We start from the raw sequence: 14,820 nt of genomic DNA on the forward strand, positions 1-14,820 counted from the left end.
TAAAGTGCAGCATGAGAAAAAGAAACGGTGTGATTACTATTGTAAGTGATTGAATGGCTTGTTCAGACTCAGTGTGACCTCTCAACCTTCTACCACTAAAATGAAGAAGGAATTAGTTTGGGGAGAAAAAGAAAATATGAAAGCCTTATTGACCCTGACCTGCAAAACAAAAGTTTCAAAAAATGTCATAGAAAGACTGAAAAAACAGTCTATGATTAAATGCAAAGCTGCCTTGAGTGCTGCCATTCTTGACCTGCGTTGGAGACTTCTTTAATTCTCTTTCTCTTTCTGCCTCTCCCTCTCAGACCATGTCTCAAACTAAACGGAAAGCCTCTAGGAAGTTTGAGTGTCGTAAGTATGGCTGTGCGTGGCAAAACAATTGCAGCCTGTCCACTGCATAATAGACGGGTGGAAGTGTGAGCATTGTGCGCCATCCATGAAATCAATGGTCCACTGCTTGGTGGCTGGCTGACTCCCCTCAAAACACACCCAGGCCGGTGCCATAAAGGATGTTTATTAGGCTGACAAGTTGACACTGCAGCTCCTTGTCATGCTCTGATAATAGGGGCCAGGCGCAGACCAGCGGAAGCCTTGCTTCAGCTGGTTAGGAGACAGACAAACCCTTCAGGGGTGCAGATAAGAAAGGAGAGGAAATAAGAGAGAAGAAAAGAAAGTAAGAAGAGGGGAGGGTGGTGTATTAGTGCAGCTAGTGCCTGTGATTTTTGAGCGGAAGAAAGAAGACGAGAGGAAGCAGAAAAGAAGGAGAGGAGGACGTAGAGCCAAGAGAGGAGAGAAAAGAGATGATGGTAGATGGGGGGTCGTGCAATCAGTGTTGGAAAAGGTTACATGACCTAAAATTATGTAAAAAAAATGATAATGTATGAGAAGAACTGTGTGCAGTGTTGGCGCCCGATACTGACCATTCAAAGTGTAGGAATGCACTGATTTTTCAGCCAAACACTGGTATCGACTTCCTGCCATCTTTGGGAAATAGAAAACTTTTTGTTTGGGAAGAACTAAGATCCTTCCCGGGAATCCTTCGTACAAAAGGATGCGCTGTGTGAGGGAATGCGCCCTGTTTTTTTACGATAATGCTACATTTTTTAACAACAAATTCATATTGAAATTGCCAGGAGAAGAGGAAGTTAACGTTAGGTGTTAGCTGTTAGCAGCCAGTGGCCAGAACTAACAGCTGACGGAGGTTGCATTGAGTTACATTTTGATGCATTTAAGCTCTGTTCAGTAAAAATGATTATTGGGCAGAAGTGAACTACAACATTATCATAGTGTCTTTCAGTGTGATGTAAAATTTAGTTTTTGTTGAGAAACTTGATTGAATACAGTTGTTTGATTGAGAGGTCTTCACAACAAAATAAAACAAATATTGGAGAAGGGAATTACGATATATAATATAAAGCAAAAAACTCTTTCGATGTTTTTTTTGTAATGAAGATGCATTGTTTCTCTTGCTCAAGATGGGAAATAAATAACAAAAACAAAATACATAACAAAAAGAACAATGGACTCTGTATTGGACAAATGGTTATTTTAAAAGTCTAAAGTCAAAAGTCCCATGGGTGCAGCTTTTAAAAAAAAAAAAAAAGAGTCATTTTGTTTGTAATGTAACCTGCCATTCCAACTATGGCCACTACCACAAAATGAACTTACAAATCAGAGCTGTCGAAGACTTTAACTGACACTGTTCTCACACTGATGTTTCCGCATACAGTCAAAACAGATATTGCTGTGTTAAGTATTTCATGCTATTTTAGTGCATTGGATACATAAAAAAATGCATTGAAAAAAAAATATGTTTAAGACACTGTATGTGCTTTTCCCCTTCTCTTCTTTACCCTATCGCTTTCTTGTAATGGGCGGCTCTACATTCATCGTGGGCCCAGAACAGATGCAAGCTATAAATCAGCTAATCAATGGCACCAAAGTTAGTCCCTGAACAATATTGTAGGAAAACGGCTTGAATGAGCTTCATTGATTCAGGCTCACAAATCGTTATTTCTCCAAGAAAGGCTGACCTTGAAGGACAGCAAGGTCGTTATTTGTCACTCCACACACAATTTAAACCACGATAGGAGTTTTCTGCTCATTGATTTCTGTTGAATATTCCAAAATTATTTAATGCCTTCCTATCGCTTTACCCACGACCTTCATAATTATCTTTTCACTCAGGAAACCAGGTCAAAGCAAGACGATGAGCAGATAGGATGAGATGTGGCTTATTTCTTGCTAACTCATCATAAAATAGTGCAACACACCTCCATTTTTCCAAGGGTCAGTCCTTTTGAGTCAGCTCTGCGGAGGGAAGTTCCCAGCACCATTATGTCATCAGGGACAAGAGGACGGAGGGAGAGAAAGCCCTACAAAAGAAGCTATTTTAATTAAAGCTGGCAGATTTACTTGCCTTGCTGGGTTTAAAGTATAGGCGGCCCGGGCTGACGGGGGCCAAAGTGGCGGTCGTAAAAATGACTCATACCAGGCAGGGGTGGAAAAGAGCCCCCAGAGAGACGGGCGGGGGAATTAAGGTGGGCAGTCGGAGACTGTTTTGTAATGAGGACAAATAGCTGAGAAGTTTGTCGTCTGACAGAGGGTCTGGAGCTGGCCAGGGAAATATGCATAGTGCAATACTTTCAGTTCCAGTGACATTTCAGCTTCACTGTGCAACCTTAGTGAGAGGGGAGGCAGAGGGGATGAGGTAACAACAAGAAAGATGAAAAAGTTAAAGCTACTCAAACACTGAGTTATGAGGCCCCTGGGTGGCTCACTGAGCAGAGCGCGTACCATTACGTTTTAAGTCCTACTGCAGCGGCCCGGGATTGAAAATCTGGCCCATCATCCCTTCTCTCTCCCCTGCCTCTGTCTCTCTCGAAGAAATAAAGCACAAAAGTACAAAAGTACCAAGGTTTGGCATGCTATCAGTTTGTGCTGGGCAGTAAACTGGTTCAGCCGGTATACTGGTTGTATTTTCCTGTATGGATTTTTCATATCATACCAGTGCATAGCTGGAATTGCTAAAAGGCAGCAAAATATATTGTCGTTTTTTTGCCATGAAGAGCACTACGGTCAGAACAAAGTGCTTCGAACGTATTGAGAGTGGACCCATATTAACTGTGTACTTCTTCTACAACGGTTTACGTTAAGCAACTGTCCAACAAGGCAAAACTCTTAGGCACACAACAATTTGTGACACAGAAACCATTTTTAACACTAATATACATTATGAACATTATGTTGGCTACAGATCGCTAGCTCGCCAGTTAGCATAACCTTCTGTTCTGGGAGAGGCTCCTTTACTATGGGGATCGAAACCTGGTTCTATTGAGGACCCGGTTCCACTTTTTACAAAACCTGAAAATTTATAACGTTTGAGCTTATTGATACCACTATCGAGTCCCGTGGGTCCTATAATGTAACGTCAGATCTCGAGTCGAGACACGTCATTAAAATCCAATCACTGGTCTGTATACATAGAGTGCAGGCACCGTCAAATAAATAAATTTGAAAAATCAAACTTCATTAAGCTCCTTCGGCTGCTGCTGCTGCGGCGCAGTCAGCACAGTCTTCATCACACCAGTTTTAATCACCACAGCAGCAGTGGTAAGCACACCCAAACTTATAAAACAAATAAAAAACAATAAAAATTGTAAACCAGTGTTGAAATTTAAGTTAAAAATCGGCAGGATAAGAACTAGTAAACTAAATAAACGAAGTTCCATAAGGTTTCATTGTGATGTCTTCAGTGTTGGCTCGGTAAAATGACTATTAGGCAAAGGTAAATAAAATGTCATTGTGATGTGTTCAAATATGTCAACAAGAAAAAGAAAATTTACTTTTTGGTGAGAAACTTGAATAATACAGTTACAACCCGTATAATGTCCTGTCACGAGCTCTAATCAACTTATAATACACAATTAAAACAACTGATGCCAGAGTTTTTCAAAGTAAATATTTAAATTAAAATACAATAATTTATTTCCTAATCACTAAAAACATGACTGAAAGTGACAGTAAAACCAGTACTGTTGAAAATATATTTTTGCCTCGTCTTTCCACTGAACAATAGAAAAGTATCGATAGTCGTATCGATAAGGACTCAGATCGTTAAAGAGTCTTGATAATGGTATCAAAAATTAACAATCCCCATCCCTATTTACTACAGTAAATTTTAGATCAGAAAAGAGCAACGGAGGATGAACAAAGAAACTGGGGAGGCACCAAAAGAACTTGTGAACCAATAGAGGAGTTAAATTTCTGTTTGGAAGCTTTATTTGGTTTTAAGAAATATGACTTGCCTGTTTCCTAAGGGGAAAAAAAGCACTTCAGAGAAGACACAGCATAGCGTACCTGTGACATTAGCCTGCAGCTGCACTTTTTCATATGCTGTGGTCATTACTGGAGTTAACGATGACGCAGAAACAACAGAACAGGAAAATCCTCCTGCCTCTCTGAAGTCAGTGGTGTGGTAACATTTTGCCCTTCTCATGAGTTATATAAACAACTAGAACGTCGTTGACAGAGTAACTACAGTCTGAAGGCTGCACCAGTAAGTCAAAGTGAAAGTGGCTTGTAAGGAGACTCAAGCTGCTGTTGTACTCCTCTGCCAAGTAGTGGCTGTTTGTTCAATGGACCATTTAAACTTATTGTTATTTATTACTTTTCAATATTTTATTGATTGCCTGTGGTAAGTCCCCCATCCCCCCAACCAAAAAAGGCATATATATCACACTTGATACCATGTAGCGGTTTGTTTTTTTAAAAAATTAAATTAAATTAAAGCATTGCCTTAACAAAGGAAAACAATACCTTGATATACTGTGAAAGAATCTTAAAAAAATATTGTGCTTCATCAAACAAATGCTTCATGATGGTGTCCAGCACCACTATCAACTTGTCATTTAATTTTTTTCATCACACAGAAAGAATAGACATTTATTCATATTTTCAATGCTAAAACAGTTGAACGTATTGAAAACAGTTGAAAATCCATCATTTAAAAAATTCATGCAAACCTTCAAGTGCAAACTTCTCTGGTTTTAACTTTTAAGTGGCTGATCTGCAGCATAATCAGCAGCTAATACGTCCCACTGTATAAGACAATAAGCTGGTGCCACCTGACTGTATGGGGTGCATTCCTTAACCTCACAATCAGTGTCAGGATTATTTCTGACAAAAAAAAATAATATGATACTCATCACTCGCCATATGATTCAAAAGTCATATCGTTCACAATCATCTCCCTTTCAAAATTGGCAATTACATCTCTGCGGCAGTGCACTTCTGTGTGAATGATCAGGGTAACGACAGTAATGAATCCATCCACCAGAGAAAGTAAACTTTTGTAACATTTCTAATTTAAACTAGAACAGAGTGAGCCCCTGTCTTTCCTGAGAGGGTGATGACTAATTATGATAAAATGAATTGAATGTAGCTTTTACATAATTGAATGCAAATAGGATATTTAGATGATCTCAAATGTATCTAAGAGTTTTTTTGACCATATTTTACAGTACTGTATTCTTGTCATGTCTTTTTGAGCTCTTACATTGATGGTAAAGAAATGAATTTCCTCTGTATGCATTAGCAATTGTGCTTTGTTTTAAAAACAAATACTTCTCTCATTTTCTCGAAATTACGTGGTTTGTTTTATTATTTTGTAAAGACCAAAGGAAGAGATAGATCCCAAATTAGCTGTGTTTATATTTTCTGCAGAATTTTGTTAATCCAGTGATAATAATATGGATTTCTCAGAGTTCTCTGAATTCATAAGCGTCTGAATCTCTTTCTCTGTGCACTTACTGTGACAAGTATAGGACACGACTTGTACTGTATGTCTGTGTGGGTGAGCATGCCGTGCTTTGGACTAATTCTGGCATCTATCAAACACACAGAGTACATGTGTAAAGTGTGGCACATGCAGCAGCTGCTGTCTACTTTCAGCGCCAGATTTTATTGACGGTGAGGAGCCAAAAGGAGGGCCGTCATATGATTGTGGGTGCAGACGTGTCACTGCGTTTTTCTATTTTCAGGGATTTCGATGGTGTGAAAATCAACCTACCATCTTCTCGTCTTTTGAGCTTTGATTTGTGTCTCTGTCTCACCTCCCACACTCGTGTGCTTCTCTCATCTCCCTCCTTGTTCTGTCACTCTCTCCTTCAAACCGTTGGATGTCTAAAGGACTGAGTGAGTGACGGCTTGAAATCTGTGAAAATAATAATCCCTCCCACCCACTTGACACACACATGCACACACACATCAGCCCACTCTCTCTCACCAAGGGCGCTGTCTGCTGGGACAGCAGATGTGACTGGATGTATGTCGGCACTGTCACTTATTCCGTCTTTCTCTCTCTTTCTGTGTATAACGGAATTTATAATTCATAATCACCATCTGCAAATTCCCTTATTTGTGTCTTTGTCTCCCTTAGTCATTATAGAGGCTCTCCTTTATCTTTTGTAACTAAACAAAACAAAGACACGGGGACATACGCTAACAGATTTGCTGGGCACAGCGCCATCATGAATGCTGCAGAACAATAGATGGCACTATGTCCAATAAATCCTGAATAAACAAAAAACAAAACACTTTACACCCTCTTAAATAACATGTGTATCCAAAGGATGTACACACATTTGCAAAAACTCTTAAGAGATAGAAACAGGTACTATATAACCGGCGCTTTTAGCAGTATAGAGTCTCTTATGCTGTTAAAGAGAAACAAGCTCCCAATTCCTCAATTCTTCTTCTTTGCTTCAAATTGATTCTGTGGTTTTACGTCACCAATTGAGATAGCCTTGGTTGTTTTCCAAATTCTCATTTTCAGCAGGGTGGTCTGCTTTGTCAACTCTTAAAATGTGAGCCCTCGCTCTGCAGGACACCTCAGCGCAGCAGGAACTCTCAAAACTCTATGTTTTTCCTAAACAATCAGAGCCTGTCTGCTCAAGTTTGGCGTCTTTTCAGCATTTTCATTTTACTTTCTTGGACATGTTCGCCTACCCATCTTCTGGTGAGATTATACAATTGGAGAAATCAGATGCGCTCAATATGGAACTCCTTCTGTGCTGCCTAGATTTTCTTTGTTTTCTAATTCGGAGTCTGTTTTTTGGGAGTTTTTTTGCAATTGTGACATACCTGTATTCATTTCTTGAAACTCTCTGAATGTTGACACATCATTAAGCTAAAACACATCCCATCTTGCTGACCTAGATGTGAATCACTTGTTTATTCTAGCTTTAATGCAAAATTACTCTTTCCCAAAGCACCAAAGAGTGTCTCTTCCTCTCCGTCCTTGTGAATATTCGCTTTAGTTGTAGCTTGTTTTTTATGTTTATTTTGTGTTTCTGGCTGTCTTTTACAGGCGATAAGAGACAAACAAATGTTTAAGTGGGACTAGAGTCTGACCTTATAAAGACACTGAGGTAATGACATGAATTTATGAACAAAGAAACTATCACAGTGTCATGGGGTTTGTCTCTTTCTTCTTTAAACACGGGGACTCAGATTGTGGAGCTTTACAGTTCGACCCCAGCTTCAGTAGACACCACTCAGAGGGATTGATAACGGCTACAGCTGAGCATGTGTGCCTGATTATATACATGCCTACATACAGTGACACAGGCGTTTTAAACCTATGTTTAATAAACACTCGAACCCCACGAAACACTTAATGTGAGTCTAAGTTCAGGGACAATATGGCTACCTTATTAGGATGATGAGAGGAGCTCATGAGATGAATGTCTAATGCAACAGGAAAGGTCATATCCTGTAATGCTAGCTCACATACGTGCACACACGCCCGCATACACCCGCATGCACTGACTTAATCAAGACCCTTTTATTAGGTGCTGGCTCATGTCTGAAGTGTAAGATGAGAGTCATTTCTAGTGTCCTTCAAAACAATTATAAATACTAATTAAACGCATGTTTGTGGACAGCACGTGCCTGCTGTGTTGTCATACAGAAGGGTACTGCTTCAGAGGGATTGTGCAGCACATTGTTTTTTTTGTGACAGTTGAATGTGTTTAAAATTGATCATTATGTCATCCAACATTTTTATGCCTGTGCTGCTGACAGCCATGGCTGCAGGCATTATATTTTTGGGTTGTCCTTGTGTCTGTCTGTCCATCTACTCCATTCTCTCAAATGAGAGAACGCCTTGAGGGAACTTCTTCAAATTTGGCACACACATCCACTGTGACTCAAAGATAAAATGATTAGATTTTGGTGGTCAAAGGTCAAGGCCACCGTGATGTAATGTCTGTCCTATTCTTGTGAACTTGGTATCTCAGGAATACGCGGCACAAATGTCCGGTTGGACTCGAGGATGAATTGATTAGGTTTTGGTGGTCAAAGGTCACAGTGATCTCAAAACACATATTTGGTGATAACTAAAAAATAATGTGCTAACTATGACAAAATTTCACTCAAAAGTGAAATAGCATAAAGTGATGGAGTAATGACATTTTATTTTCAAAAGGTCATGTAATATCATAACGCCAAAACTAAGGCACAGAAGGGGAGATTGAGAATATATTTCATATGTGGACAGGATTGGGTAACCATCTTGAAACTGTGGTTATTGTATAGATTTTCTGTGCTGCTGGATTAAAGATGTGTGTGAAGCATGGATGTATAAGGAGAAGTGGATACCGTGTTGTACTAAGGTTTAAAATAACTCCGATCTTCTGCATTATTGGGTCCACAGAGCAAGAAAGCATGAGACTTGAGGACATTTTTTTTTTCAAATAAATATCAAAAATAGTTTTCTTATTTTTGATAACATTGACAACAACAAAAAAAATACATCAAAATGATAATCACAAACAAACAAAAAAAAGGAGGCCATAGGAGACAGTCTGCTTTACCAACAGATGATGGGTCACAAAAGTCCAGATTCGAGAGTCCTTGTACAAAACTGGAGGAAGAGTCAGGTCCAAGATAGTCCACATAGGGCTGCCAGACTTTATAAAACTGGTCTACCTTGTCAAGCAAAACGTTAGTAAGATATTCCAGAGGAAGCAACCCAAATATAACCTTACACCAACCTTTAATAGAAGGGGCTGTGTCACTAATCCACTGTAACAATATTTTTTTTTCTGGCAGCAAAAACTAGGATCTTATATAATCTTTTGCTCACTACAGTGGTTAACTGTCTACCTGGGAGGCCCAAAATCAAACACACTGGATCCATACTTGAGGACAATTGAAAATATCAAGATATATATATTGCACATCCGTTGTAGCCTTTAAATAATGCATTATTATTTTAAAGCCAGATCGGATTGTGTGAATGGGGCTGGGAGTTAGTCAGGAAGGAGCGAACATCTGTAGGGCATACTGTCAGGCCATGAGATGTTTTTGTGTCTGATTATTTTTTGTGTGTGTGTGCGTGTGTAAATTGTGTATATTTTTGGCTCTCCCAACCAAGTGAATGTCCTTTTAAAAAAAAAAAAAAAAAAATAGATAATGTGTGATTTGATTCTCTCGTGCTCTCTTCAGGTGAATTTAAGAATATACCAAAGCAGGTGAAAAAAATCTTCAAGTGTTAAACATCCCTAACCTCTCTCCTTTGTGTTGACAGCTGCAGCCCAGAAGACCAACACTAAAAGGATCAACTCCGGTTAATGCTCTCAAGGTGAGTTGCATTTTCTGATGCATGCTACAGCATACCTTCGTGCATGTATGTGTGAGTATGTGTGCATAGTGTTCACTCCTTTCCTCGATATAAAAATGCACTCCCCCTCTCTTTATGTATGAGAATGTGCGCAGGCAAATATATTCTCACAACTCAGCATGACACCTGAAATGACTAGAAGACATGAAAAGACAATCATTCTCTTTGCTTTTCAGTGTACATGCTAATGATCCTTTGATTGCTGTTCCCGCTGCATACCTTCTTTACGTTTGCCTTTAATGTCTTCTGAAACCTTTCTGCATTATCACAGCTTGGGTTTTCTGTGTGAAGCTTGGCTTCACTTTTTTCAGATAAGCCAAGGCCCATTTGCTATCTGTCTGTGTCCCTGGATACCCCCTTTAGCCACATTAGCATTGGAGCACACACTTTAGGAGCTGTTCCAATCACTGTGCGCTACATATCTCAATGATCTAGAGACACCATTACTCTTCTTGCAATAGGTTTACTGTGTAGCTGACTCCAGTGAGGTAATGCATTAACTTTCCACTTCCGCTGCAGTATATTATCCGTACTTAGTTTGTGTGTCACCCTCCCGTTCAGTATCCAGCAGGGCACAAAAATCAGTTCCTTTTTAGCCAATGAGTTCTGTACAGTATGTTCAGTATCTTGACTTGTTTGTCCTCTCTGCCACTCAGTTTTTGTCAGGCTTATTTTGTTGCATTTCAGTTGTCATGGTTAAGTAAATCCAAGGAAAATATCTGACGTCTTTTCTGCCCCTTAATCGGAAACTAGATTTACAGCTCTCTCTTTAGCTGCACAGACCGTACGGGGCAGACAAGCCTTCTCAGAGTTGTCAAGAATCAGCAGAAGTATAAAGTGACGACTTCACACTGCTTGATTTGCCTTGCAGCATAGTCTCCAGTTCATTTAATTCAAGTGTGTCTATCTGTGTGTGTCTCTGCACTGTCTAATGTACAGCAGTATACTCAGAGGGATAGGTTGATAGATGGGAAGGCAAATAGATTGTTTACAGGTGGAAAGGATAGGGAGTTAATATAGACAGATCAACAGATGTAAGAGATTTGTAGATAGATACAAGAAATATATAGATTAATAGACAGAAAATTAATCTTAAGACAATAAAAAACAAACAAACCGGAGTGCCAATTTCCACCCATAGGCTGTAAATAAAGATGAACGATGCATCTCAACTTACTCCCTCTGTAGTAAAATGAAGCCAAAGCCAAGCAGCACAGTCCATGGAGGGAGTAAGATGCGGTAGATGGGTAGTAAGTACTAGACTTTCACACGAGACCAGCATTTGCGTCCTGAGTGAGTCACTGCTGGCTTGTGATGTTTAGACATAGTTTATTATTATTAGTATTTTCAGTTTTTAGGATTTACAAAACTGCTTATTGCACTGTGTGCATAAAGTTAAGCAGAATAGCTGAATAGACTTGTATTGTCATAATTCAGCATTACTAGTATGCCATATTGGCTGTTCCACCCTGGGTGTTAATAGCATCTGACATAAAAAAAATCACTAGTTTTGTTTTATTCCACACTTTCTCTTAGCATTGTCAAAATTAGTAATTATCCGACACATCGAACAATCCAATGAACCTACTTCATATTGATAAAAATGGAAACTGCCTAATTCACACTCACATGGTCTAGCAAGGAAAGTGAGATCACTCATTTTTAGTGATCTACATTAATTCAGACTAATTGTTCAAAAGAGGAGACTGAATCAGTGAAAGGGAAATTGGGATAAAAAATGTAGTAAGGAGAAAATTAGGATGAGCAAGTCTGTAAGAAACCATCCATCAATCTCTTTTGATAGTGGCTTATCCACGATTTGTAGGAGAAATTTGCTGCATTTCGCTCTCTTCTGAAGGTGATTTAAACCCCTGAAGGCTTTAATGTGCAAAACAACAAGGTTTAAATGAAGACCTGTAGAGGAATTTAGGCTGCACTCAGATCTCATAGGCCTTTTAGTGGACTGAATGACATGCTAGGAGCCAGACAAGGTAATTACCCGATCACTTCTCTTCTGGTAACAATTGTTTTTATAGACAAAGTGTCACTTGGAGCAAGATTTTTTACATTATCCTCAGTTAAAAGTTTAGATAATAGTTATGGTAAAAAAAAAAGTTCTTTTTTTTCTTCACAGAGACACAACATGGCCTTTCTTATTATGGATGGCAATTTTTCTGTTTATTTTCATACTACATGTGCATCTTTTTATTTGATCCTTTCTTACAAGTTTTGATCCTGTCGGTGGAGAAGCACTGAGTTGTAAACTCACAGTGGTAGGCAGAGAGGAGGAAAGAGGCGGCGCTGCATGTTTGCCTTTCTAATTAGTTCTCATAGGAACCCGACCATTGATTGTTGCAAATGCCCATTGATTTTTTGCAGGGCTCTACACTATTTGACGTTTGTGCTAAATGCCACGAGACGTATGACGTCTGTGTGTCTCTGATATCTGTGACATCAGTTTGTCTTTTTGTGTTTAATGTGCGTGTGTGTGCCCTTGCGAGTGTGTTTCTGCATATCTATGTGTGCGTGTGAAATGAAAATGAGTCTGGGTAGCTGACAAAGAGGAAAGTTGCTGCATTTCTTTTGGCCCGGGCAGACTAATCGAGAAACATCGATCTGGCCGGGGGGAAACAGTGTGCTTACTTGCAAATCGAGATAGCCAACGGCTATTGGCAAAATGTTTGTTCTCATTGGATAAAATCACAAGACTTCCCTCCCTGTGGTCTAAACAGATCACTGTGTCAGAAGGTCAGAAAGAATGCTACCATTAATCACCCAGTGTCCTTCAATAGTTTCAGTGACAAAATGTGAGGTGATGCAACAGTTCAATACAAACCTTATTTATTCATGATTGAATCACGCCGACATTGCATATGCTGAGATGATGATACGTCAGGTGTAAAAAAATGCAAAGTAAGCAGCAATTTGCCTTTTTAGCTCAACATAAAGAGCTGGTAGAACTCATTTTCTGAAGGGTTGAAAAAGGCCAATCACAAAGCCACACTGCTGGCTGCAGGAGTAGGTGTTAATATATTCTGTACATACACCTTTGCATCATTGTAAATAGATATTGATACATAAATAGTGCTTTCCTATTCTTTACACAAATGTTACTGTTCTGTAGTTAACCCTTTAGCATACAGTCACACTAAAATGAATAAATGCTCTATCAGTGCTTTAAGTTTTGTCAGATTTCTATTTTTTTTTTATCTATGAGCTCCTTGCAAAGCAGTGTTTCCCTTTATGCATTTAGCAGCAGCACTTAAATTAATTAACTCTCTATCTTTACTTTAAGCAGCCAGAATCAGACACGAGCAAGTATCGTAAATCGAACAGCCCCAGATAAGGTGCTCAGGTCGATCGGCTACATTTGTTCAAAATAGTTTCAAGGCCAATCTGAAGAGCTGATCAGATTTCGCGAAACATGTTGGACAATTTCTCTTTGCACTGCTAAAATAGTGCCACTGGTCTGGCGCCTCTGACAAACTTCAGCTCACACTGAACATTCCTGGTTTACTGCTAACCTGACGTCCAGCTCACCTGCCCGCAGACACGCCATCTCTCTCCTTGATTGCCACACGCACACAGACACTGAATGTTTCTGTAGATTATACCAGCTTTTCCTCATCTGCAACTGGAAACGCAGGGTTGATTGGGAGATTGCAGTTGTAACAATTTTTGTTTTTACTCAAAAACTTCTTGAACTATTTGGATAGATTTTGATGTAGGTCACTTGTATGTTTTACTTTAAGTATTGTGTTCAAACAGTAGATGCCAGAACGAAATTACTGTAATCGCTGAATGAGGGGTGCCATTAGCAAGCTAAGGTTAGCTCCCATCCAATGTGGGTGGTTAGCAGTGCAGAGCAGCTAAGGAACCAGAGGATACTGAGGTTAGGCAGCGGTCATGTTTCAACTTGTTAACACGGCTGGACGGATGTCTGTCAGCAAAGCCAACAGAAAGTAAAATATAAGGCAAGACATTTTAAACATTAACATTTCTCTACCTCTAAATAGATAATGCTTTGAAATGCAGCGCTAAAGCTCACTGTTGCAATGGAGCCCCAGACTCAAAAGAAAAGCCTCTGGATTTTACACTATTTTTTTTTTTTGAGAAATAAACCAGTTAGTTAGCGGTTAATGGCTTTTGGCTTATAGAAAGCGAAATTAACTGTAACTGACATCCCTAGTCGAAAGCTCTTCACATTTTAGCTGATGGGCTTAATAGCTTGATGATTGTAAAATGTCAAAAACAGTTCATGTTATTCATGTTAATCTTCCAGTCATACCCTATATAGCTTAACTTCAACATCAAATTTGGTGTTGGCAGTGAAAAAAGTGAATTTATTTAAAAGGACAACCAGCTCCTCCCCCTCTAAGTCTAAGCACTCTGGTGTGTATGACATCTGCATTTCTCAGAAAGATTAGCAGTACCCTGATTATGTGAATCCCACACAGTGTTCGATGTGACCCTGAGGGCTCCATCAGAGTGTGTTGTAACGCAGCTCGGCTGTGTCCAGGATATTGGTTCCAGTCCTTTGATTTTCCACATTAAGTTTGTGATGTGACAGGTCATTTCCACTGAGGCTCAGAGCAGGCTCAGTGCTCGCCAGCTAACTGGCTACGCAGTTTTTTGCCCTCTGATCTCAAAGCATGTGTTAGCCTACACTAACTGTGTGGTGGGTTTTTAAAACTCGAAGGTGTCAATCTTGGTTATTTGATACAGCCTGCCAGTTGTAGTGTTGCTGAAAATGTACCAATTCTCAGAGGATAAACTGGCTCTATGCTGGTATTACCTATGTCTCTATTTTATTTTATTTTTTAAATCTCTTTTGTAACCTCTTTCTTTTCAGTATGCAAAATATAAATCTTCCAATATTAACTGTACATATTCCATGAACAACAACAGCCCCAAATCCCCCTCCAATCCTCCTCAATCCCTCCCATCCTGGTCACACAATAACCAAACAACAGTGACAACAACAACAGAGGAGAAAAGAAGAAAAAAAATTGTGGTATGCCCTTATATATATATAAACATATATACCTATATATACACGGATACAGTCCAAATATGTCTGTACACATTCCGTAATCACACATACAAAATATATTAGTAAGACAAATAAAAAATCA

The 14,820-nt window shown here is 39.3% G+C and overlaps 1 protein-coding gene across 1 annotated transcript in view; it reads left to right on the forward strand.

Moving 5' to 3' along the window:
• The window catches only part of tnr (tenascin R (restrictin, janusin)), a 212,830-nt gene that overhangs the window by 54,684 nt on the left and 143,326 nt on the right, over positions 1-14,820 (forward strand). The window contains exon 2 of the mRNA XM_042497978.1: positions 9,593-9,646. Within this exon, the coding sequence (XP_042353912.1) occupies positions 9,636-9,646 (11 nt within the window). The 5' untranslated portion in view covers positions 9,593-9,635. The remainder of the gene's footprint in view (positions 1-9,592; positions 9,647-14,820) is intronic.

This window comes from Plectropomus leopardus, chromosome 12, assembly GCF_008729295.1.
Source record: "Plectropomus leopardus isolate mb chromosome 12, YSFRI_Pleo_2.0, whole genome shotgun sequence".
Classification (NCBI taxonomy): Eukaryota; Metazoa; Chordata; class Actinopteri; order Perciformes; family Serranidae; genus Plectropomus; species Plectropomus leopardus.